The sequence below is a fragment of the Melanostigma gelatinosum genome (assembly GCF_949748355.1).
Source record: "Melanostigma gelatinosum genome assembly, chromosome: 8".
Taxonomy (NCBI): domain Eukaryota; kingdom Metazoa; phylum Chordata; class Actinopteri; order Perciformes; family Zoarcidae; genus Melanostigma; species Melanostigma gelatinosum.
Window position 1 is genome coordinate 16,740,790 of NC_136641.1, and position 25,870 is coordinate 16,766,659.

Consider the following 25,870-nt stretch of genomic DNA (forward strand, 5'->3'; position numbering starts at 1 on the left):
CTTTCACTACTGACTACTTGTCCGAGGACACCTGACGCAGTAGTGTGCAGGTCTGTGTCCCCTCTCGATCATTTATCAAATGTGTAATCATACAATAACATACAAACATAAAGAAATATGTATTAATTTCACCTTTTAAAAAGAATATATGTTTCTTTAGATGTCCATAGAAGAAGATCTCAGAGACCGAAGCCCCTTGTTGTTATTAGGAACATTAAAGTATTTTTGAACTTTTTGAGTACAAGCTTCTTTTACATCTACAAGGCTTGAAGACATGAAGTTGGATATTAGTTGTGTCATGAAAAGCCATTTGATTCCTAAGCAGAGGGTGATTTGACTGAACTGAGTCTCTTGCACCATTTATTCCAGGAGGAATTTCTGAACTTTTACCACTCACCACTGCTTCTCATCTTACAAACAAAAATATAATTATCAAAGGCATTCATATGGAAGTTTAGTCTGGATTAGGTTATTAAACATTTTAAAGATTCGATTTTACATTATAAACAACGAGAAGCTCCCACGATGTGACTGAATGACGTGCAGGGAAAAAAACCTTTTGCGTTCTTTCTAAATGTGTTCAAATGGCATCTAAACAGCCACAGCAAATTTCTGAAGAAAATCTGCCGGTCTGGAAATTAGGCTACCTTTCATCAGCACCAAAGGGAACCCAAGCTAATCTCTGTGCATAAGCTTTTTAATCATCTATTCAACCTAGTGTACTGTATGTTGACATCCACTATTGAGAATGATTTTTCATGAAAACGTTCATTCACTTTCCATCTTCTTGAACATTCCTTTTTAAGGAACTTACTTATCGAAGCGCAGTCAGCCTTTGCCAACTTTAGAGATCAAATGACTAATTCAATGACACCGTGTCAAGGAAAAAGCCCAGAATCCTTCATGCTCCCTGTCCTGCTTTCACAGATGACACACCAGGCATAAGCTCGCCTCTCTCACGTTGTTGTGTCCACTGCCCCCTGCTGTTCGTCGGGGCAAAGCTCGGTGTATTTTGTCCGTGTTTTCCGAGCCCATGAATCTTGTATGCGGTGGCTATTTTTGATCCATGACGGTGCATATTCCACAGGCAGCTGTGTTCCATTTCATCAAATACAGTCGTCTGTTTCTCTGCCTGCGCTGATGGAGGAAAAGACTGTGGGATCTCATTATTAATTGAATTAAGGGAGGTATTTCTGGAGCAAGGTGAGTTTGGAGCCTGGAAACAAAAAATTATTCATGGTGTGCTTTGAAATTCCTGGGCACTAATGGGACTGAGCCCATCACTGTCTATACAGATAAGAACATCAATGCTCACACTTACACACACCCTTCTAGTGTGGACACAAACCAGCCTGGATAGAGATGCTTTGGCTCAGCTATGAAATATAATGTCATCCCATGATATAACGGATACAATAGATGTGTCTAACAGGTCTAATATGCACTCTTTATAGACCTGAAGGATGGAACTGTGGCATCTCTCTTTTTAGGGGGACCACAGTTGGGAAAAACTCAGTTTGACCAGTACCATTCCCTAAAAAGCCCCATGTTGTATCATCAAGGCCTGTGCCTCTGATGCTGAAATCCCACTTAAATGTAGGTATAATGCTAAAATTTAGGGTAAAAGATTGTCAAGTTAAAAACCTGCGTATTTAGGGAGCATGATTAAAAAAATCATATGGTCATTGAAGTATCAGTGTATCCAGTTAAATCATGCCAGCACGCCCACCCTTTGCCACGGATCCTTTATTCTGTAGGGGTATATGCAAAATTGACCTTGGTGCTAATGAGCTGCCAGAAATACGGGATAGCTGGTCGGCCTTAGGTCAAACTAAGCACATCAGAAAAGGAAACCTGGCCATAGTGATGAAGCTCTCCCGCTACAGCCTCATGTAGTTTGTATAATATTCTGTCCAAGACTTTCTTCATGTGGGAAGGGCCAGGGGAGGATTAAAAGCCATCCCTATTGGATGGTAAAGGAAGAAAAAATGTCAGAAAGTTTCTCTCTCCGCTGAAATGCCAGGTACAGCCCTGTTACCATCAGCTTGGGTGCACTCCGCTCTCCAAAATTAGGTGTGATTATAGCAGTCAAGAAGTGAGGAAATGGAGGGTTAGAGGAGAAACAAGAGGGCGTGTGAAGATGGAAAGGAGTACTGGGTCATTAGTCTTTGATGTTTTTTCCTCTGATGTGACCCGTGACTAATTCTTCTCCACATTTTTTCATAAAGTGTGTACGTGCAGGACTGTATTATCTATGAATACATGAATAAATCAATCTATCAATGCATTATTTTCCTCATGTATTCCAATAACGTCAGGTTATGCTCACCGCGTTAAAACCCTCATCCCCATGGCGACTGCATGCTACGCCTTGGTTTCAAGGTTGACTGGAGTGTGTTAAAGAATCTCGCTAATCCAGACTTTAGCCTCCTACCTCAATGCCCCATCCATCCAGAAAATCTCCTGAGACGTGCATGCCTCTATAGCTCACATGCATGAATCTATCGTTGGGAAGTATGTGGAAAAGTCGGCTCCTAGCTGAACCTGGAACTTATCTTTATTCTTTTGTTTTTACATTCATGAATAATATCACAAGCACAATGCCTGGTAATCTCTCTATAAACTAGTGCTGTCTTTTGCGTCACGGCTAGAAGGTATCATAACAATGTATTTAGAACCAAGAGGAACTAATGGGATGGTGTATGCATGGGGTCCCATGGGACATGAGTGGTATTACATTGTGTTTTCTCAAAGGAGGTGAGACAGAAAGAGACGAGCCAGGGGAATTGATGAGACAAGGAATTTATGTTCAATAACCTTATCATCTGAGTTTTCTAGTCCGTTTAAAATGATTACTTATATTTAGACCGACCTTTTGTGTTAACTCTACATGGTAAATAATTACCCGTCATTGAAAGAAGATGAGGAGGAAAGAGATCTGGAGGGGACAACAGCCAAAGGACCAGGATGGGATTGAAATAACATAAAAACCTGAAGACATAAATATCTTATCCTGTCCACCCTGCAGTCCTGGCACTGAAGACTTCCTTGAACTGAACTGCACGGATGTTTTTATTACTTTATGTTTCCCATACTGGATGTTGTTTTTTATTTGGCCATTCAATCCACTTACTGTAGCTGTTATTATTCTGACCACATAGTACTGTCAAGTGAAATGGCCCTGCCTTGCTCAGTGATATTCCTGAACACAATAACACTTCTCTCCCAGGAACTCTCAGGGTCGACTTTAGCCTTGAGGATAAAAACTCCCATTCACTGAAGAAAAATCAGTCCAACAGCTGATATTTGTGTTTTTTGTTTTTGCAGCTTTGCAGGGATAAGGAAAGCTGTCTTTAATGCTGTATGCCATATGTCACATGCTCCATCTCTGTCCACCAGGCAACACCAGATACAGTACGAACTAACATGCGGAGACAAAAAGGAAGAGGTGATGCTCCGAATCAAGACGGTAAACATCATATAAATGGTCATTTCACGTCAAAGTTTCTCACGTGTGTGCATGAAAAAAACAACTTAAAACCGCCAAACAAGACAGAACATGAGTTGAGCATTATCCCCATAATATAAGTATATGTATGGAAAAAAATAATTTGAAATACATTAATTTATTGCTTTGTATACACACACAGTCAAGCATAAAGTTGGCTAAATGTTTCATGGGTAAACGGAATAATGACAACATCCGTTTCAATCAATTTAAAAGTGCTCAGTTGTCGAGTTGAAAGAATATTACTAATGTGTGGTATATTGCTTACGATTGGTGTTTTGTGATCGATTGAGTTGTTGAGTTTTGTTTTCATCTATTTAAGAATGATCACACAGCAACTGTTAACAATCATCATATTGTTTTACAACAATGGAATACATAATATCTCACGTATTCCTGTATGCTTATGCCACACACGATCCCCCAAAATAATAATTGTCTACCTTATTTTGCAGAATGTATGCACAGTTTTGTTTCAAATTAGAAAGCAGATGTGATGTTGACTCTACTTCTGTATGTGTTCAGACTCATGTCAGAGGTCTGAACCAACAATGTTTTTTTTTGTGGGTTTGACTGACAAAGACCAGCTGTTTCACATTGGTGTTTGTCCCACATAAGTCAAAGGTGAGTCTTCTCGTGTGGAAGAGGTAGTCCTGTAATAAACAGAGCACCACTTCTGCAGTGAGACTATTCAGTCAGTGTTGATCCCCATCCAAAGCATTGCCGGAGTCCTTCCAGCTCTGTGTGAAATGCGATCCGTCGCATGGGTTCCGACGACTGGGGGCTCTCATCCTCTTTTACAGCCCATGTGCCCACACACTGCCAGTGCCACGTCACTGCTGCAAAGTGCATTTATTTGACATGTTTTTGTGCAGCTTCACTGACTTGTCGTGTGGTCCTTCCCTCTTCCACCAAGAGTCTGCACATCCCCACTACCTTCTGTATCTTTTTACGCACACACACTTTCTTTTGTCTTCTCCCTCTCTGTCTTTCGTCAGCACTTTGGCAGTAATTCTTGCTTCAGTGAACTGGGCATACAGTGCATGACTTGATCTGACATGAAAGCTAAAGGCTAGCTATTATAGCCCTGTATTAAAGCCCATAAGTGGGAAGGAGAGAGAGAGTGACAGAAAGAGAGAGAGAGAGAGAGAGAGAGAGAGGGGCAGAAGTATGGCGTAATTCAACAACAATAAAAGCATCCTCAGTAGCCTATCGTCAGATCCTGTGAGTAAGGAGGAGAGAAAGTGTGTGTGTGAGAGAGAGAGAGAGAGAGAGAGGGGCAAAGAGAGAGAGAGCGAGTGAGAGAGGAGGCTAGTCGCATCACTCCAGAGGAGTAGGCGTGCTCTTGTGCGCTGCATCGTTTGATGATCTCCCCGGTTCCCCCTGAACCTCTGCTCTCTTGCTCTCTGCGTGTGAGGTCGGTCAAACAAAAAGCGACCGAGCGGACTTTCCCTGCCCTGCCGGAGGAGTCGAGCGCCACTTTCAGGCAGCGGAGCCGCGTGCGCCGCACCGGTCAGCGGGGCCACACCGCGGCACTTTGGATAACTCACACAGCTGAGGATCCGGACGTTTGCCAAGGCGCATCGCTCATCTGCGTCCCGCACCAAGAACATCTGAACACATTGCCATGAATGATTTAGTCAGACAGCGTACGTGACTTTTGACTACCTCCATTCCCCCCCCCCCCCTTTTTTTTTTTTTGATTCTCTGGAGGGGGATAAAAAAATCCACGGTGGCAGCATAACTCCAAAACTCGCTGTGTGCGCGCAGGGAGGGTATCTTTGCCCAAGATGCAGGTGGATCGGAGCTGTGTGATTTCCAGTGCGTGGTGTGTGTGTCTCCTTTTACTTTTCTCAACTCTAAGCACCAGGGTCAGTGAGGTGGGAGGCACCCACCAAAGCATCCCTCCATCCGTGTAAGTAGATGCTGTTTTACGCATCACTCGAAACTTCCAAGTTTAAAGAAGACCTTGATTAAAAAATATCCCAGCTGTACAAGTGCCCAAACAATATTTCATGGCTTATTGCGATTTGTTGTTGAGTAATTTCCGCCGCTGTTTAATTGTGTATTTGTTGAGTGATACCTCCTCTTTTTTTCAAATGTCTATTTGTTGTATATCAGTAGTTTTGAAGTCAGCCTGTTAATTCTTAATCTTAATTGTGTTCTATTCGTCCTTATATTTTACACGTGTTTCTAATTCCTTGCTTGTCTGTGTGCGCTGTGTTTGTGTGGCCGTCTGCAGGGTGAAGCTGTGGGCTTCAGCTTTTGGTGGGGAGATGAAGTCCATCTCGGCAAAGTACTCCGGCTCCCAGCTGCTGCAGAAGGTGAGCGGTTTTATTGTCTGATTTCAACTTCAGGTGTCAAATTGAAAGTACACCCTGTAACCTCAGTATTCTTAGAATTGTATTCAAATGCCCACATGACTGAACTTGAGCAGGGTTTTTTGTGGGCAGTTTGATAAAATGTAGAGGAGAAGATATTTTCTTTTAAAATGGCGCCTTCTTGTCCTTGAAATATGGTTTTTATTTGAAACAATATGTTTACACCGTCCTGCAGTGTATACCCAGGGACCCACATAGCCTACTCCAGATATTTTTTTGCCAAGCTGAAATTATGTGATACTGTTGGTAAAGTTACTGTTGATTTAAGAGCTTGTAGAACATTATTGAGAGACTTTTAAAATTGCATTGTGTGCGTGAAAAGGCCAGCTTATGAGAGGAAATGACTGCTGTTGAGTCATTTTTGAATTGAGAGAAATGTCACTCTTCATCTGCAGGATCCATGCTTTTTAGCCACTTGAGAATCTGTAATGCTTGTCGACTATAGGCACAGATTTAAAAGCTTATTCGGAAAATGCACTCTTTAAATGGGTGTCCAATTCACAAGCTCTCTGGCAGATGCATTTGCACACGGACACACACACACACACACACTCACAGATATACTCTCCGGAAAGCATTTCTTTTTTTTTTTTGCTAAGCAACTGAATGTTCCTCACATTTCTAACACCCTCTTTACTCTTTTCGTACCTCTCTGCAGTCTGTTCCCATCCCGCTTCCACTCTGTGACGTTCGTGCAAAATTTGAGTGTGATGGAATGCAAATTTCCCAAATGGAGGGTCAGTTGATGAAGCACGAGTTAAAACTAATGGATAGCCGGTGGATAAAGGGCCAAGCCGCAGCTAACCTCTCAGCGGCTGCGTTGTGCTTGGGGCCATCAGTTGCAGGGTCCCGTCGGATGCATAGACCCACTGTGGTGTGTGGCTGCTGTTTGGTGTCACACAGGCCAAACTCGTGATCTGACACAAAAACTTACACATGTACCCTTTACATGAGTGCACACACAGAATGCACCCTCCCTCCCTCACATACAGATGTAGTACATGACACACGTGCACTGCATATTAACAAGCACAGTCACATAGACACATATAGGCCTATAGCGTGGATTTCATCAGCTATACTCGGAAGCCAGAGGAGTGGCGTTATCTGGTTGATAGGATAGAAATTGTTTCCCCCTCTCATCTTTTTCTGCCTCCAAAAAAAAGATAACCCTCCCACAGAGTGACGACCTCTTTATGAAATGCAAATGAAGGCCGCAGGGTTAATTGAGCAAAGAAAAGACTGGAGACCTCTTTGTGGGAAAAGTGCATCTTTGACACCAAATGTTGCAAGTATAGTGTTGTTCCCTTGCTGGATCTCACAGTATTGTCAGATGTACAGGGTTTATAGCTGCATGCTCACCGTCCTGTATGTTTTCCCTTTTTGTGTGTCCGGTACAGTCTAGCAGCTCTTGTCCAGGAACACTGAGGAGGGACCACAGTTTCCCCAAGGGCAAATGCTTTTAAATAGGCAGAAAGAACGAGGGATATACACTGGTGTACATGGAGAGGAGGAGGGTAGTGAGGAGAAAAGACCAAGGCTTGTGTGTGTGTGTGTGTGTGTGTGAGAGAGAGCATGTGTTTGTGTCCCCTGGGTAAGGGACCGATAGACTCAGTATCCCTTCAGTTACATCTCCGACCCTATAGTGTAACAAAACTCCTTTGCAAAGCACCATACCCCCCCCTCTCTCAATTCAATTAAATTCAATTTATTGGCATGAAAGTTTAGAAACAGTATTGCTAAAGCATCAAAAAAGAAATTAAACATACAATAATATTAATACACAACAACATTAATGCACAATAACATTAATATTATGTTATATTATAATATATTGAATATTAATTCTATATATACAGTGTGTGTGAGTGTGTGTAGGTCACTCACTGTCCCTCAGGTTGTGCCATGTTAATACGTATTGGACAGCAAGATATGCTCTATCTCCTTCTTCTAGCAGTATTTTCAATTCTGAGATGTCACTAAATTCTTTAAAACCTGAAATTACAGAGTTGAATTATTTAAAGTACATGTTCCTAATTTCATTGAATGTTTCGCATTTTAGGAGGAAGTGCATCTCTGTCTCTCTCTCTCTCTCTCACACACTATGCATACAACTTAACAACTTATCATGCTGCATAAATAGACAAACACGAGGGATTATTTGAATATTCTGGTGTTTTGCTGAATCTTTTTCGCTGAAACATTAAGAAGGAAACAAGCTGGGTAGTTCAATTATTATAAGCTGCCTCATGATGATGCACATATGTAATTGTTACAATTGAAGCAACATTTCTGGACAGTAGTTTTAAGGTCTTGCACCTATACTGTGGCCTGTGCTTTTACTTCGTGTTCCGAGTTAAAATGCCAAAAATGTCAGTTTCTCTGTTGACTGGATTTTAGATTTTACTTCCAATGTAATCTTCTTGAATGAGAGAGATTCTTAAAAAGTTCACATCATTTATATAGATGCTTTCAGTAATTTCAGTCAGAATGAAAACAGGTCTGTAGGCTCAATTTTGGACAAATTTATGACTTGAAATAATCAAGTATTGCATGACTACCGGTACTAAGTTGTAAAACAATTCACAGAAGGACCTAGAGTACAGAAATCATTGCAATCGAATCATTTGAATATAAATACAGAAATTTGAAATCATTCTTTTTTAAATCCAGTTGGACCAGATTTGGCCTTTGATCCAAGCCCCCCCCCCCTCTCCTCTTTCTTCTCCTCTACTGTCCTGAGCTGTCCTCCCTTCTCATGCCACAGACCATTTCCTGTATCCATCGGAAACAGCTCTTCTTTCAAGGTTATACCAGTAGGGCATGTGTGTGTGTGTGTGTGTGGTGTGTGTCTCTCTCTGTCTGTGTGAGGGTGTGTGTGCACTTGTGTTAGAGTCCCTGAAGAAGAAGAAGAAGAAGAAGAAAACAAACATGATCAATAAAGCCTTCAATTTGTTTCACAAATCAGACGTTAGCAAACACATGTGCACATTGAACACTGTGTACACCTACAAAGGAAAGAAGAATTGTGTTTGAAACACATGAAACATCTCCCACTGATAGTTAGAATTAGCTCTGTGTGTTTTACCCTCTTCACTGCTATTCTGTCGAAATCTTTAATTTCATGTATCATTGAGCAACCTGTCTATACGAGCCAGCCTGGCTGTGATGGCTGTGTCTGTGTGTGTGTCTGTGTGTGTGTCTGTGTCTGTGTGTGTGTGTTGTTGGCTGGACTAGTTTTCACCTCACTGATGTTATGGCTTTCTGGAATCAAAGTAGTGGGACATTATGCCACGCTGAAATAACTTCAAGCCTCTTGGTAATGGAAGATATAAGACAAATGATGATTCTGTGGGATCGCCATAGCGGCTGGCACGTCTGCTTTATATATTTTTTAAAGTATGAGCTGTAGGCATACCGTGCTGTATGTCTTTGCAGCGTGTGTGTGCGTGTCTTAAATTTGCATACCTACTAAAAGCATGCTCAATCACACATTCACACACACACCGTTTACACAGCAAAAGATCAGAGGATGATAGGAAAAAGTAATGATGTGTGACCAAGAGTATGCTGGAATCGATTTGCCTGGATGGGGAAGACGGGTTTGTGTGTCTGGGGTGTGTGAGCATGTATGGTGTGCTATACCGTTCTCCTTTTATTACCAAAGAGATTAATGCTGCAAGCCACTAACATGTTGACATGCTGACAATATTCTTCAACAACGAGCAAAAGAAGACAAAGTGGAGCGGTTCCTCAAAAAGAAGCGGTAGATGAAAAATATCTGTCAGTATAAAAGTCGTCCAGTGAAGTGAAGCACAGCATACGTGTGCTGGGTTTATGGAGTACAGACAGAAAGACGTCTTGAATTCCATTTCTTTTCTGACTACCCACTACCTTAATAAACTTAAAATCATTGTGGGGTATTTCTATGAAATACAATGTCAATACTGATTGATTTAAAAAATCAAAAGAAAATGAACCTTACCTTATAAAATAGACCCCCTTTAAAATCTACCCATCAAAATGAATTTGTAGCATCCTTCAGTTCGTGCAAAAACATATTTAATACCAGTTGATACCAGTTCATTTGGCTTCATTTAATGGGCTGCCTGGTTGTCTAGAATCTAATAAACCCAAGAGAGCAGTTCATTCTGTTATGATTTACACACAACAGCAATTTGTTTTGATCTGTTGGAGACTTTACTATAAGACTTGTTTCATAGAAACAAGTCTGAATACTACAGAAGGCACTTTGTCTGTAATGGAAAAAAATATAAATTTTTGTTTTGAATATGTATTTTAGACACGAACCATTTAAGAGTGTGACTAATTATGTAATTTAGAAGTGGAAATGATTATGCATCTCAGGTTTTCATGTTCATTTAAAATGAATTACATATTTGGATGGCAGCAGTGGAAAGTTTTTTTTTTGATTTTCCACTCAGTGCTTTCATTTTTAATTTCATTTAGCATTTTTCACTCCCAAATGTTATGCATTTGTCATACTTCTTACACAAATTGTCCTTTTCAAATATTTCGAAAGAAAATGTTTTATTTGTGTTAGCATAGGTGTTCAGTACATTTGTTGAACTCAATGCTATAATTTCAGTGTTATATTGTGGACCTATACATCTGTGAATTGTAATTACCAGAGGAGGCCTTTTGGCTGGTGCCGGTCTGCTGCCAAGGGTGGGTGATGGCTGAGATGTTCCAGTGTAACAGTGTGTCAGTGAGGGGGTGACGGCTACAGATTCGATTTAGCTTTGGGAAAATTGAATAGCTGTCAGGTTTGGTTCAGCACGGCTGGCGATGAGGTGAGTGAAGGGGGTGTGGAGAGGTGTGTACTGATGACTGTCCCTCGTCCCCTAACCTCCCCTAACCCTCCCATTTCTTCTCCTGCTTCTTTCCCCCTCCCACTCTTATTCTCATTGACCAAAGCATGATCTTGCTAAATTTAATTCCGTTACTGTTCGTAGAGCGTGAGGGAAGACAGAGGTGTGTGTGTGTGTGTGTGTGTGTGTAAGAGAATAAAAAGAGTGAAGAAAGACGGAGGAATGCCGTGTCCCAGAGTTAATTACAGCGTTAGCAGGCGCGAGTGCAGCCTGTGCTGCTATTCTTTCATGTCCTAGCAGACCAGCTTTAGCCAACACAGCCACTCACTCACACTGTAATTAGTGCTTTGTTGGTGAGAAAGCATGAGAAAAGCCTCTGTAAATCAAACGCCCTGCCTTTACTGTAGAGCGGTCAGGAGCAAGGGAGCGAGGCCCTTTGCTACCGGATTAAAGAACTTCAATTTTTAAAGAGCACGACTGCTGACGCTGTGTGTGGGGGCTTAAGAAAAATCAAGTGCCTTTTGATGACTTATTGTGCGGTTTACCTATTTGCTCCATCCCCAATCATCTCATCTGTCATTGGCTGTTCAGCTCTGACATTGCCTCTGTTGCCCTGCAGATAAAGAGCATCTCACCATGGCTACACCGGACATTAACTGACGCACACAAGTATGCGAGCATACACACACTCTCACAGATTTCTGTAATTATGACTGATTGTTGTGCTCCGGAATGGATTGCATGCAGAGAGTAAACATCAGCGAAACCTGGTGAAGGGGCCCACGAGTACTATTTAGCACATTAACGTGTGCGACATGTGTGAAGGACTGTCTGTGACTTGCTGCCCACATCCATCATCCTGCCGGTTGTTTGGGTCCACACTGTGTGCTGTAGGTAAAGATGGCCCGTATTGGGCGTCCGACCCATTACAGCTGCTCCATCAATCACAAGTACCTCCTTATATGTCTTAAACCTCTGCATGCTCAGATAATTTGGCTTTATGCATTATGGACTAGTACCCCAGCTCTTTCTTTCTTACTTTCCCTCACTTTGTCTCTTTGTTACCTTCAATATTTCTGTCAACTCTCCCTCCATCAACATTTTCACCCATGTCTTGTTGTGTCCCTGTGCCTTCCGCAATTATTTTTCTCTCTTTCTCCCCTTCTCTCTCACACTTTTTCTCCTCCTCTCCCTCCATCTCCTTGCTTTAATAATGGATAGGCTGCAGCTACGGTACCTAAGAATACATGGTAGGGGATCTTGGGACACGCCAGTGTTTGGAGCAAGTGTTGATGCCCACGCTTGAAAAACGAGTTCCGCTGGCCCAGCACTATGTCGTGCACTCGCTGCACTCTCAGGCGTCCTCGATATGTGTCCCAAGTCACCCCCTCTGCCTCTGCATCGCCTCTGCCAACATACACACACACACACACACACACGAACAAACACTTTGTTTGATTGTACTTTATGGAGCCTCACACTGCGCCCCATTTGCACAACACTTCTCATGGATTGTGAGAGTGCTGCCAATTCCAGCTCAGTGGAACAGCAGTAGCCCCGCCTCCTGATGACCTTCACCTGCACTTGCTGTCATCTCACCCAAACACACACTTGCCAACACAGGGTCGAAGAATACAATTATGTATCCCCAAAGTTGCCACAATGTCGGGCAATATTGAGTAGACATGCAAAATGAATTCGTTCATAAAGGGGGTCATATCAAAATCAAGACTCTTATTCAGCAGATCTGACTCGGAACTATAAGTTCAATGAGATGTCGGGGTAATTCTCCCGCGTAGACCTTGCGGCTATTTGTGTAAACTGTTTTAGATTACTTTGAAGGGTTTAAGATTCACAATGTTTTGTAACACACAAATGAGGAAGGCACGAGAAGAGGGTCTGTGATACGCCAACAAAGGCGCCACTGAAAAGAAGCTATGCCAAAGTCTCATCCCGGCATCTGGCAGTACTATAGAGGGAGGCTAAATAATAGATTTTTCCCAGACATGAAAATATCCAAATCATGCGTCATTAGAAGGCAAATGTATTTGCTGGAAATGCATTGATACGTTATTTAGTAACATTTTCTGAGCCTTATAACTCATAGCAGGGTTGTCTGTAGCGGTCTTAATTGTAAATATAAGTCCTCGGTATCGCCACACAGCCGACAAAGGCTTTTTAATCAAGAAACCTCTGTTTCATGTTACGATGCCAGATGAATCAGTCGACTCGAACACGATGTATTGGCCAGATTCCAAGGTCTGGACCCAAGCAACACTGAAGAATCTCTTCCTCAAACTCAACTTAACTCAATTAGTGGGTGTTTATTTTACTTTCCTTTTGTGTCTCCTTTACATATCATGCGGGTAAAAGGCCTGTGCTGGCTAATATGCAGATGCCATTGTGGTAATGCTGAGCACTGCGTAAGTGGCAATGATTACTTCGACACAATAATCGATATGGATCAATGCACATTTTGAGCTGTGACATCTTGCCGAGTTGTACTTAACTTGACCTGTTGGTGCATCGCAAGCACTCGGTTGAAGTACGTTAGGGTTAAGGCTACAACGGATCCGTCTTGTGTAAAACTCTTGCGAGACTTTGTATATGTGGCTGCAAATGAATTTTGGAACCTGTTAAGTTCATTTGGACACTGATCAACTATGGCTGCCAAAAATTCAAAATAGCCTGCTGTTTTTGGCTGACAGTGATAAATGAGTATCCTGTTTGATATTGACTGGAAATGCAGCTCCATAGAAAATCGATGAACTTTTCACTGGACAATCAGTATAAAGGCAGGTTACCATTAGTTGCTGTGGAGGAGGTATGGTTGATAATGCCATTAAATATTCATTCAGTCAGTTGCGTTAGTAGGCATCTGGAACCTAAAAGTGATAACGAAAGACTTTCCACTTCCTCTACAATATGCTGACGACAAAATGACTTTGATTAGTCCTGCTGGGTCGCAACAGTACAAGCAGTCGTCATGTGGTGTGTAGAAGGATATTTACTTTCACAGCAGAGAAACTGACCTCTATTTAAATGCCACAGCATTTGTTAACACTTATGCTGACCACATGCATTCCCACAACGCTTCCTTATTTTCAAATATTCACACACACACACACACACACACACACACACACACACACACACACACACACACACACACACACACACACACACACACACACACACACACACACACACACACACACACACACACAGAGATTATTATTTTTTCTTATTCTATTTTATTTAGAAACTGATAAACAAATCTAATGTTGAAAAAAGTACTATTGTCCAATGTATTGCTGTCTGACTTTTAAAACCCCCAAATATTGACAGCAGTTTCATCTACAAATATCCAGCATCATTCAGGCTCATAATTGAACTTGTGATGTTTATGTTCTTTAATGTATTTCAGTTTTAATAGATATATTATGTTCTACATTTATTGAAAATTGTTTATTGTATTCGTATATTCAGTTAACTTCGTAGTGTCTACTAATACATTTTTTTGCGGTTCTCAAAAGCATTCTTCTCCTCTATAGGTGGTACATTTATTTCCCCCATTTCTTTGTGAGGCCTTCGAAGCAATCTCAAATAATACTGCGGTCCAAAAAGTACAACCTCCCATAATAAATCTCCAATTGCAAGGATGAATATTACCTTAATACATCCACCACAGTGTTTTGCTCTCTCTCCTTTCACTTTCACGCTGGCTGCTGCGAGAATCAATTTGAGACTGTGAGAATGTATGGAATGGAATCGGGAAGCAGCAAGCCACATTGTACGTGCTGCAAAGCATGAAAAATGTTTTCCACGACTTTGCTGAAACCAACTGAATGCAGGCAACTACAGATAGACTGTGGACTATTTATCAGCTCCATGGGAACAGATTAGACCTGCGCTTGGTGCTATTATGTTTTTTGGTGAAGTGACTTATGGCTGTATGAAATAAAAAGTGGAGTGGAGACTGGAGAGAGGGAACTTCCTATGCTATACTATAGGCTGCCTTTGCTTTATATATGTACATTATTTTAGTGTGGATGTGTTCCCATGCTGGCATACATTATGTCAGCCTCAGACGTTAAGGAGCATCTGTGTGTGTGTGTGTGTGTGTGGGGGTGGTGGGGGCACACCATGATGGCAAGGCATGTGAGGACATTGAAATATGGCGGTCATTAGAGAGAGCAGGGATTTGGCACCCACTCTGTGGGGCAATGATGCATGCCCAACAGACAATCTCCTGAACGTCGGTACCAGCTATATGCCATAAGGCCTTGTGTGTGTGTGTGTGTGTGTGTGTGTGTGTGTGTGTTTGTGTTCGTGTACAGCTGTTATTTCACTGTTTCTCTTCATAGCCCTCAGGCAGCCTTTAAACACTGTCACTGCAAAAGCACTTAGACACACAAACATACACACACACACACACACACACACTCTGTGCTGCAGGTGCACTCGGAGCTGCAGGTGGGTGAATTGTGTTGCGGAGTGAAATGGGTGAGGTGTGTAACTTGTTTCAGTTATACTGAAATAAAAAAGAGCAACACGGCTTGTGTCTGGTCAAATATCAGTCGGATGGTTTCATAAAGTAATGAGTGCTATTATTTTAATTCAAACTTGTGGGGAAGGCTACTGCCTGAATGCTAATAGCATTGATGGAGCATTGTAGTGTTCTTCTGTGGTCACTCTCCGAGTTAGTGGCAGGATCGGAATGCTAGTTTATTGGACCATTAGAAAAACAAACGAGCCACACCACACAGAATCCCTGGCCCCAGAACATTTGTCCATGAACCATAATGACTAAGATCAGAAATACTGCAAAGCAAAAAGGAAAACTATCGGAAACACAAACCAAAAGATTCAAAATAATCACACTGAAGCTGTGATTTTTGATGCAAATTACATTTCTTGGCATTTCACAGTGTAATTCTTTAAAAACTTTGGAACGATAGTAACTTTGGGTTGCAGTTTTTGTTTGCATTCCCAAATTTAATTCATGAGAGATAAAAAAATAAAATCATATTTTCATATTTAGTTGTGTAGTATGGATGATACTCAACATGTTGAAGGAGAAGCAGCATGGTGGATTTGTCTGTCGGTTGCTATACCTTTTAGGTCCTGACTGGAATATCTTAACATCCATTGTCATGAAAGGTTGTGATCCCCAAAGCATGAAGCCTACTGACTTCAGTGAACCCCTGACTTTTCTCATAATAACACCACGACGATGACATCTTTTGGTGGTATTCAGTAAAATATCTCAACAACGCAAATCCCATGGAATTTTAAACTTTGTTTTGCGTTCATGCTCCCTCAAAGTAAATACATTTCCACTTTGTGTTTAGTGCTAATAAGCAAATATTACCAAGCACATGCTAAACTAAGATGGTGATCACAATATACATTATACCTGCTAAACATCAGCATGCAAGCGTTGCATGTTAGCATGCTGATGTTACCATTTTACGTCCACTGTGCTGAAGTAGTGTCTCACAGATCCAGCGTGCTAGTCTTTTGGGGAAGTCTCAAGAGATTTGAAACAAGTACAAGGCTGCTCAAGTGTCAAGAGCAAGTCTCAAGTCCTTGAGGTCAAATGTAAATTAAGTCGCAGGTCCCCACAAAAAAATCAAGTCAAGGTGTCATTTGGGTATGATTGCATGACCATTAAAATGACCCGAGCTTTAAAATATTCCTGATATGATACAGTAATTGTGTTTTTCTGCTGCAGTATTTGTCGTCTTTATCGACAGATGCTGCATTCACATGCAGGCAAAGGGATATTATTTTAGCATCGGAAGCGGTCTGGCTTTCGTTTGTAGTTCGAGTATATTGACCAATTACCTTCGAGCAGGCTGTGGCTGAATGCAGGTTCTAAATCTTGGGCAAATAATTGGGCCCTGTCCAAGTTGTAAGTCTTAATCTACAGCATTTCTTTTTATTGTAATTGAAGAATCAGTCTTTAATATGTTCACTCCCACATTTGGGGATAGTTTGTTCATTGAACTCTCCTGAGATAATGACGGTTGTTGCTCCTATTGATGACTCACACGCTAAGTTCAACAGTTTAGTTGCAAATGAAACTATGAACTGTTTTCAACAGTCAATTCTGTTTTCAGCTGTTTTACTGATATCATATTTACAGCTGCTGTCGCTGCTGTCAGCCCACTGAAGAATAGGACACCAGCATGTAACAGTGATGACAAAGAGACTTGTAGGATCATTATTTAGCTGTTGTCATCTGTCTAGACTTCAGAGCGTGAATCAATCAAAAGCAAAGAGATACAATGTTTGGAACATTGTCATTAAACCAAGACACAAGGCGCAGGATTCGGTTATCTCTCATTGGAATCAGCCTCCAAATGATTTAAGTTGTTTAAGTGATTCATTGCATTCAACTGGCAAAGTAAAATGACAGTTTAGAATTTTTACTCTATGTGGTCAACTTTGTATGTTTAACAGTTGATGCCCCCCATCACTTTATTGTACACATTAACCCGCCGCATGTGCAATAGTTTCATTTTCTTCTATTATGTGTGTTTATCCTGCTTGTTTTAATCTTAATGCCTTTTTGTTTTGTTTTATCTTGCTCACTTGCTGCTGGTCACTGTAAGTTAACAAATGTAATTTAGTTGTATGCCTACAATGACACTTAAGTGTCTTGAATCTTGTTTTATAACAAAAGAAAAATGGGACCAGGACGCCTACTGCCAAGTGATAGTCAAACCACGATCTGCTTTCCTGGTCATGCTTTTTCAGCCTTTGTCAGTCTGACGCGTGGTAGATGTCCAGGAGCCAGCAACAGACCGCAATGAAGCTTTTCCCAGCTCACTTCTATGGCACAGTCTATTTCCTATCAAGAGCTGCCCTCTTCTCACTGTATGATTGAGTGGTCTGTCAAAGATCTGTGTGTGTGTGTGTGTGTGTGTGTGTGTGTGTGTGTGTGTGTGCGTGTGTGTGCGTGTACATTTGTTCTCATAATCCTCCCCACTCATTCACAGCACATTGATCTTACTTTGAGACATCTCTGCGTTATGATCAATATCATATTCATCCTCACTGATAGATTTTCTATTATGGTGAATGAAGCAGCAATTAAGGTGTGGCCACTCAGGCAAGACAAGTTTATGATCCCATGAGATTTATTAGTGTTTAAAGATGTTTTATATCTTTGTGATACCTATTTACACTAAGTGTTTGATTACATATTGTCTGTCTTATGTCTATATGTGTGTGTGTGTGTGAGTGTGTGTTTTACTATCTGCGGGGAGTGTCTCTGTGCCACCAGATACCAGGCCAACATGCTTTTGAGGCAGGGAGGACAAGCGTGAAATTAATTGTTCCACTTCATCTCCGGCCAGCGCTTTTCTTTTAAAGGGAACAATTTGTCGGCTGGCATACAAGGGGAGGGTATGAAAGGAGGAGGGCACAGCAACGATTTGGCGTTCCCGGGAGATCCTGTGATCCAGCACTGGTTTCCTGCTGTGGATTTGGGCTGGCGCTCCTGTCTGCTCAAGTAACAGACTTGGAGTGAATGCAACATCAGTCAAAGTGCAATTGTTTCAGACAGTCCTTCAAGTCTCACTGTGTTTCCCCCCCCGGTTGCTGCACATATAGTCTGCACACTCAGTGGTGACACTGTGGCAGAAAGCAGAATTAACTTTTAACCTTGTGATGCCTCTGGGTCATATACCTCTTCTTGCTTTTTCTACTCACCTGCTCTCTCCTTGTCTCTACACCGCTGCTCCCCTCCTCCTCCCCGAGCCATGTTGGCTGTAATTACCAACATGGCTTTGGGGAGTCAGTAGACCTTCATAGGAAATGATGAAACTGCAAGACGTTTGTTCTCCTGATCATGTTTTAGGAGAATATGTGCTCTCGCACTGTCGGCACAAGGTTGCAGTTTGCATTAATGGACACATGGAGACACAACTTTAACTAGTTAATTATCTTTTGTATGTAAAATCTTGCAAATGAACTGCAGTTGTAACTAGCTGATAAATGTAGTGTTGTAAAAAGTACATTTCCTTCTGAAATGTAGTGTTATAAGCATGCCATATTTTAGTATATAAAAATAATCATCATTATCCTACTGGTAGAAAGATTGTGATTTGAATGAAGTACAGCTATTGGAATCTTACTGCTGATGGTAAATATTGATTTGTAGCATTGTTTTATTGTTTTAATGTATTTTATTTAATATTCTAAAACATTGTGATTTGCAGCGACACCATGTTTACAAAAGTTTACTGGGTAACATATGAACGACATTGATATTGATCTGCTGATCTGCTGCCGAGTGTCCATTTATGGATAAATGAAAGAAAGAAGGAGACATTCTGTTTCGATAAGTGCTAAAAAGACTGATGGGGAGTCCCTGATACAGTTATTATCTTCCTGTTTTCTCCCTGTTTTCCTCCATTGTTATTGATCCATTGTTATTGATCCATTGTTATTGATCATCCGTATTTTGAAGTATTTTTGATCATTTCAGGGGCCTCAGTACATCATCTGTAAAGTGGACTTATTGGTCTCTTTGTCCCTGTGTAGTCTCTTCTCGTGTCCTCAAGCACACACATACATTCACACACGCGCGCGCGCGCACACACACACACACACACACACACACACACACACACACACACACACACACACACACACACACACACACATTCAGAGGCTTTTCTGAGCCGTGTCTCTTTTGTTCATCAAAGCAGACTCATCTAGTTGAAGTCAGAGAAGCTGGCAGAAGCAAACAACACAGACGGGGCTGCTTTTTGTGAATGAAAACGATACAACACAGCTTGAATCAGACTGGAGAGAATAGCACACAGACTTGTAATTCAGGGTAGTATGCTCGCTGTCTTGGCACATACTTCTGCCTCTCCTTGACTGCCGTGAATGTACAGCTTCGTTCAGTGGGCCAGAGAGACAGGAAGCATCTATGCAAAAACACTGTTTATTTTTGGGCTTTTACATTTACTTTTAGGTGAAAATTATGTTTTTTAAATTCAATAATTAATAAGTGTAAAATAAGAAGAGTTTTTATGTCTGTGCGCACACACACACGGAGAGAGAGAGAGAGATTCAAACAGCTGTGAGCTTGTGTGAGAGTGGGCCAAGGTAAAGTGGGCTCTGGCGACGCGTAAAATGAGCTGGGATTTGGGGAATTGAAGTTCAGTCTTAGTGTGGAATTAAGTTGTTCCCCTTCATTAATCACTTCATTATCAAACCCCAAGGAATTGACATACATATATGAAAGCACATGTGATATTATGTCATTCACACATTACGATGAATGACCAACAAAGAAAAACGTGCTTTTAGGTATTCTGCCATCTGCTTCTGCATATCCTTTGGAGCGACTGTGTACTTACGGGATCATTTATTGAGTTTTCTATGCATGTGCACCTGCAGGCTTGCACATGTCTCTGTTTCTGTGTGCTAAAGTGCAGCCTGGATATGGCGACGGTAGTCTCTGATTGTTGTCCTAGTGTCAGAGCACCGTGCAGGAGAGAGATTAGCAGCATCAGCTCGTTCATGTGATGCGACACAGCAGAGCGGTGAGGGAGGAGAGAGAGAGAGAGAGAGAGAGAGAGAGACGGATTGAGTTACCACAGACCATACAAAATGTGTCACCACTGCTTGTCTTCAACACAGTTGAAAGGACTTTTTGCAATGGACACATTATGCAGCCTTAGCAGCCTGATACATATCTTTCAAGGCGAAAAGTAAAATTCGTGACTGGGCTGTAGTTTCACACATGGGCAGACAGTTATTTTGGCTTAGAAGCACCGTATGGTACTCAAGGGACAACGACTGGCTGCGGGGCAGCTTCAAAGAGTGACTGTATACTGGACAACACACTGAGCCTCACCCTCCTAAGCTGTCAGTCAGTCAGCGTGGTTGAACACACTATTGCTAACTAACTGAAAAAGAATAAAACAATCATCCATCTAACAGTGAACAGTAACGTTTCAGCTGGAGACTGCCCCAACCAGTCTTTTCGCCTGTATTTGCAATGCTAAATGGACTCCAATATAGAGGATGTATACAATGGAGGTGAATGGAATGGAGTTGGTGGTGCTCATGGTATGAAAAAATAATGTTAAAAAAAAATAAAATCAGCACTGCCTCTTTCCAATGTGTGTGTTTTTTTTTTTAGACAGACACATTGCTGTTGAGTTTGTAATATGTCCATTAATGCAATGTCATTTTTCTGTGACCATCACCAATAAAAGTATTTTCACCATTGCATAGAGGTGGCAGCAGAAATATGGTGGTGGATATTTCAAGGCCAAGGCAAATTTAACCCAAATATTCTGCAAGAGGAAAAAATGTTTTCTGTAATTCGTAGAACCGATCCTTATATGAACAATTTACAACCCCATATTAGCTAAGCCGGCAGGTTAAATGTTTTGAAACCACTGTTACAATATGGAACCACTTCATTGTTAGTTGTGTAGTTTGAGCTGAAGCCCAGTACATATTATAGGTGAGCACTGCAGAATTCTCCCTGGTGAAATGAGTACATGCGACTGCTAAATCAGGCCACTATCCAGGTGCACAAACCAGCAAATAGAACAATCCTCATGGAAAAGGGAAAAGAACATTATTTTGTGCTCGACAGCAGAGTCAGGCCAAAACATACAATTCCTGGAAGATAGTGTCACTGCTCAGCAGGAGATGAGCAGCTAGAAGACATGAACAGTTACTCCAGCCCAGTGTCACATCCCAATACAAGCCACCTCCTCCAGAGCAGAAACGTCCCAAGACTTGTGTGGTACTTCTCTGGTGACAAGGACTAAATGTTTCCTGAGAAAAATGTAATAATTTAAAATAATTTACATGAAGCAACTCTACATGTTGTAGGTTTATATATTAGAATAATATTTGACCTTAAGTTGCAGATGAAGCCCGTTGAAGAAGCTTTCCTGACCCCTCTCCTGGGAAATGGTGGTTCTGGATGTATGCCAGTTGCCTTTCCTGTGATGTTGATGTGATGTGAAGAGGCTAGCTTCAGGCTAATTAGGCCTGGTTTGCTCTGGCCTGCCTGAATGAACATAGCGCTGCAGACAGCCTGTGGTCATCTGGACCCTCTTTTCCTCTCACAAACCACACAAACGTGATTGCAAACACATAAACACTTCGGCTCAGGGCATGGGAAGTCGTTGCTTCCCTAATGCCTCGGTGAAGTGTGTAAAATCTGTCAGTTCTGGGCCAGTTTCATGGACAAGGATTTAGTGGAGCTGCAGACAAATATATACTGATTTCAAAAGAAAAGACTGAAGAACTGTGTTTCGGGAGGATTTATAGCAATGAAGTCACCCATTCATTTATATAATTAGCAAAGGAAGTGGGTGCAGAGAAGAAGATGGATGAAAGAGGAAAGCAGGAGATAGCTGCAGGGATCAAGTAAAGGGAGAATGGACAAGGAGAAAATTGGTGAAGAGACCAGTCAAGCCAGTTCAGGTTTGAGCCGCCGCTGACCTGTCAGCTTTAACAACCCACCTACCAGCCAGGAACCAGGATTGGCTTTAAACCTGGATTTTCTGTCATCAGTGGGATTATCGCTCTGATTTTCATACGGTTATGGTCGCTGTAATTCGGCTTCTGACTCATCAGCCCGTCACTTTGATTTGCAACAGAATATGTTCCTCGAGGCTGCAATTAATAAGCAGTGCTGTTGGGTGAGGGACACAAGTTTGTTTGAGAAAATGTGAAACTTGTGGTTGTGGGGTCGTTGTCACGCCGAACAGTTCTGAAGAGAAATAATTGTATCTAACAGGACGTTATGGTAACACATATTGAGGTGCGTCTTCCCATTGTAGGATTTATTTAATTATTTTCATTCTTTCTTCCCTTCCCTCTCTGTGTCTGATCCAATCTCAGACATATGCGAAACAGAAGCACATTTGGACGACTGCACCGGAGCTTTTGAAGACAATCTTGATACATCAAACTGTGGCATGCAAATGAAATTGGCAGCAAAGGCACCACTTCGGCAGCGTTTCAAAGGCACACAGACGGTTCAGTGTTATGGTTGTGAACATAGTGTTGATTCTATGATATGGAGATAAAGATGAAACAGTGAGCGTTTCCCCTGATGAATTTGATTTTATTCAACCGTTCCCTGGCTTCTTAATGTCAGTAGCTCTTCGCTGTCCCTGCTGCTCGTTGCTCCACCTGTCTTTAATAACCCCAGACTCCATTATGATTATGATGAATCAAACCCTTTTGTCTTTAATCACTCCAATTGCTATCAAAAAATCCCTTCCACTTAAGCTCTTATTTTAAATCCATATTAAACCAAATGATTCCCTTCTGCCCACCCGCAGCTCTTTAAATTCGTACAGCATTCCACACCGCCCTCTGACCTCCCACTTCAGTATTACTTTCCTGTGCTCTCTCTGTTCATCCATTGTCCTATTTCTCTACTTTCTACCTTCCCTTTCTTCCACATCCTACCTGTCTTTGCATCTCTTGAATCTCTTTGCACCCACACAGTGTTTGCTCTCCCTATCTTTTCTCTCTCTCTTGTCTCTCTTTTTGTCTCCCTTTATCGGTCTTTTCCCCTTCTCATGTGTTTGTCTCTGTTTGGTTGCGTCTTCGCCTTGGGATGGAGGCAATCAAGCAACGTGGCCATAATTCTAACAAGATAACAATCAATGTTCACATTCAGTGTCCTCTCTCGGTGTCCTTTTTTCGTACTCGATTCACCCTCGAGTTCACCCTGCTCAAATGTTTTGGTACGAAGCAGTAAAAATATTCCTCTCTGTTTGGCGATGTCCTGCAGTTTTTCAGATGATTGCCTAAATCTAAAAGCTGCCGCCCCAGTGTCTGATGTTGTCCCTATTTGTCCTCCTACCGTGATCCCTCTCCCCTCGCTCAGCTCCGTGTTGCTGTACAGGAGCAGCTGAGAGCATGCGTCTATAAGCAGGTTGGCATAACATTAGAGGGGGCATGCTATTTGATATGGCGGTAATCTGCTGTTAAATCCCCCAAGAGTGAAACATACATAGTCGCCTGCAGCTTTGCAGAGATTTCAAAAATGCTTTTCTTTTCTTCTTACTCTTTTTTTCTGTAGTGGTATACCTCCTCACTTAGATTAGCTCTGTATATATGTGTGTGTGTGTGTGTGTGTGTGGCATGCATTGGTGTGGAATTAGCAAGACTTAATGTCACCGTCCCCGGTTATGGTGCTGGTTAAGTTAAGCACCCTAGAATTGCAGAATAATGTGATTTAGTGTGGGGCAGATACGGAGGGCAGTGGCGTGTCATCGATGCTTTATGTGTGGCTGGTAAAAGTGGAAGGTGGCTGATAGTTCTCTTGGCTGAGCTGATTGGTTTTGTTTCTATGTAGATCAGTTTGGAGAAGCAAGTCCTTCTAATATTCCACTTTTGAACCACTGATTTCTTTGTAGCGTTTTTTATATTGTAATTTTAGCACTGCTACTTTTGGTTACTCTATATACACAACACCTATTACATGTCTTTTCATCCTGGAACAGGAATCCCTTCTAGTATGTAGTGCTTCTTAACAATTCTTTCATTTCTTTCCTGTTAAACTCTTTTTTTTGTGAAGTTTTCCTTATCATAGATCTACTGTAGATTGTGTCAGATGCTGTAAACAGCCTACTAAGGCCAACTTATGATTTTAGTTTGTATAAATAAACTGCTTTTTTTAAGCTTCTGCATTTCCAAAAAATGCCCAAAATACAATAATGCTTTCATAAGTATGTTTATAAGACTAAATTGTTGATATTATCTTGACTTTGCCTGAGAAATATTACTGTAGATAGGACTATGTCCATGCTATCTATTGATTGCAAAGTTAAATTATTAAAACACATTGTTTACATTTAACAGTTTTTTAACCCGAACATGAACGTGTGGTTTTCTTTCAGAAATACAAGGAGTTTGAGCGGGCCGTGCGAGTGCAGGAGATTGACGGGCTGCGTCTGGTGAAGAGGCTGGCAGAGGACATGGAGGAGATGTTTCACAAGAAAGCCCAGGCAATGAAGGTACTCGTTGCTTCCAGATTGTTCGTCCATCACACGAAAACCTAAACCTTGCTTAGAATTAAGCAAAACATTTTAAATACAAAACAACTGCTATAAAAGCACAAGGAAATATAAAGATTTTATTTTATTTAGACATAGTTGTAACATTTCACAGACACTGCAGAACATAGCACATAACAATAACCATCTAATCACAAAATAGAAGTAACAATAGACTCAGTTGCATTGGTTCATTTATTCCCAGAGAGGCTGGGAATGAAAAGCAAAGGTACTCGACGGAGCTCAGTGAAATCACTTGCTGACCCTATTTGATGTCTGAAGAAGTGCTGTAGTGTCAGATTGCTTGAGTGGAACCAGACACATATTGCATTTTCTGTGTGTATGTGTGAGAGAGATATGTGAAAGACCGGGTGCTGTGGGTGGGGTGACAGACAGAGAGAGAGACTGTGAGCCACTGTCTGTGTCACTTTATTGATCCGCTCAGACCAACCATCAGTATCTAAGAGGCCACTTTAAGACAAAGCTCGAAACTGAAACCAAAATTGTGTAGTTTTGATTTTTGTGTCTTTATCTCTTGTTTTTGTTCAATGTGTGTGTGTGTGGACTGGATAGACTGTCGCGTTAGTATTCTCTGGTGACCAAATACTGTGCTTAAGTAAGTTCTAGGCACTTAATACTTCAGCAAAGGATTGTATTTTTTACTCTCGAGCTTTTATTTGACAGTCAATGGTTACTTTGCAGATTGAGACATAATATCTACTCATTAAATACGCATTTTATATTAAATTTAAGTATTATTCAGTAGAATTAAAATGCTAAAATACTAAATTATGGTGCATCAGACATAATAATAATAATCCAATAATTATATGATCAAATAACCCCTGAAAGAGGGCATTCTGCACAATGAGTACTCTTATTTTTGAAACAAATTCTGTTGCTAATCCTCTTTGGAATGCCTTACTTTCACTCATGTTAGTGTATTTGTTGTTGTGGAATTTTCTAAGATGAAAGAACACTTTATTCACAACTTTTGTCACATGTATACATGTGTTGTATGAACCCAATTGTGTGTGAGCATGTCTGGATATGTGTGTGATCTTGTCAATGTTATGTAAT

General features: G+C 41.3%; 1 protein-coding gene across 1 annotated transcript in view; it reads left to right on the top strand.

Annotated features, from left to right (window-relative positions):
- The first annotated feature begins 5,293 nt into the window (after positions 1-5,293).
- Positions 5,294-25,870, top strand: part of cacna2d3a (calcium channel, voltage-dependent, alpha 2/delta subunit 3a) — a 105,431-nt gene continuing 84,854 nt past the window's right edge. The window contains exons 1-3 of the mRNA XM_079273539.1: positions 5,294-5,423; positions 5,751-5,832; positions 24,635-24,751. Coding sequence (XP_079129665.1) covers positions 5,299-5,423; positions 5,751-5,832; positions 24,635-24,751 — 324 coding nt within the window. The 5' untranslated portion in view covers positions 5,294-5,298. The remainder of the gene's footprint in view (positions 5,424-5,750; positions 5,833-24,634; positions 24,752-25,870) is intronic.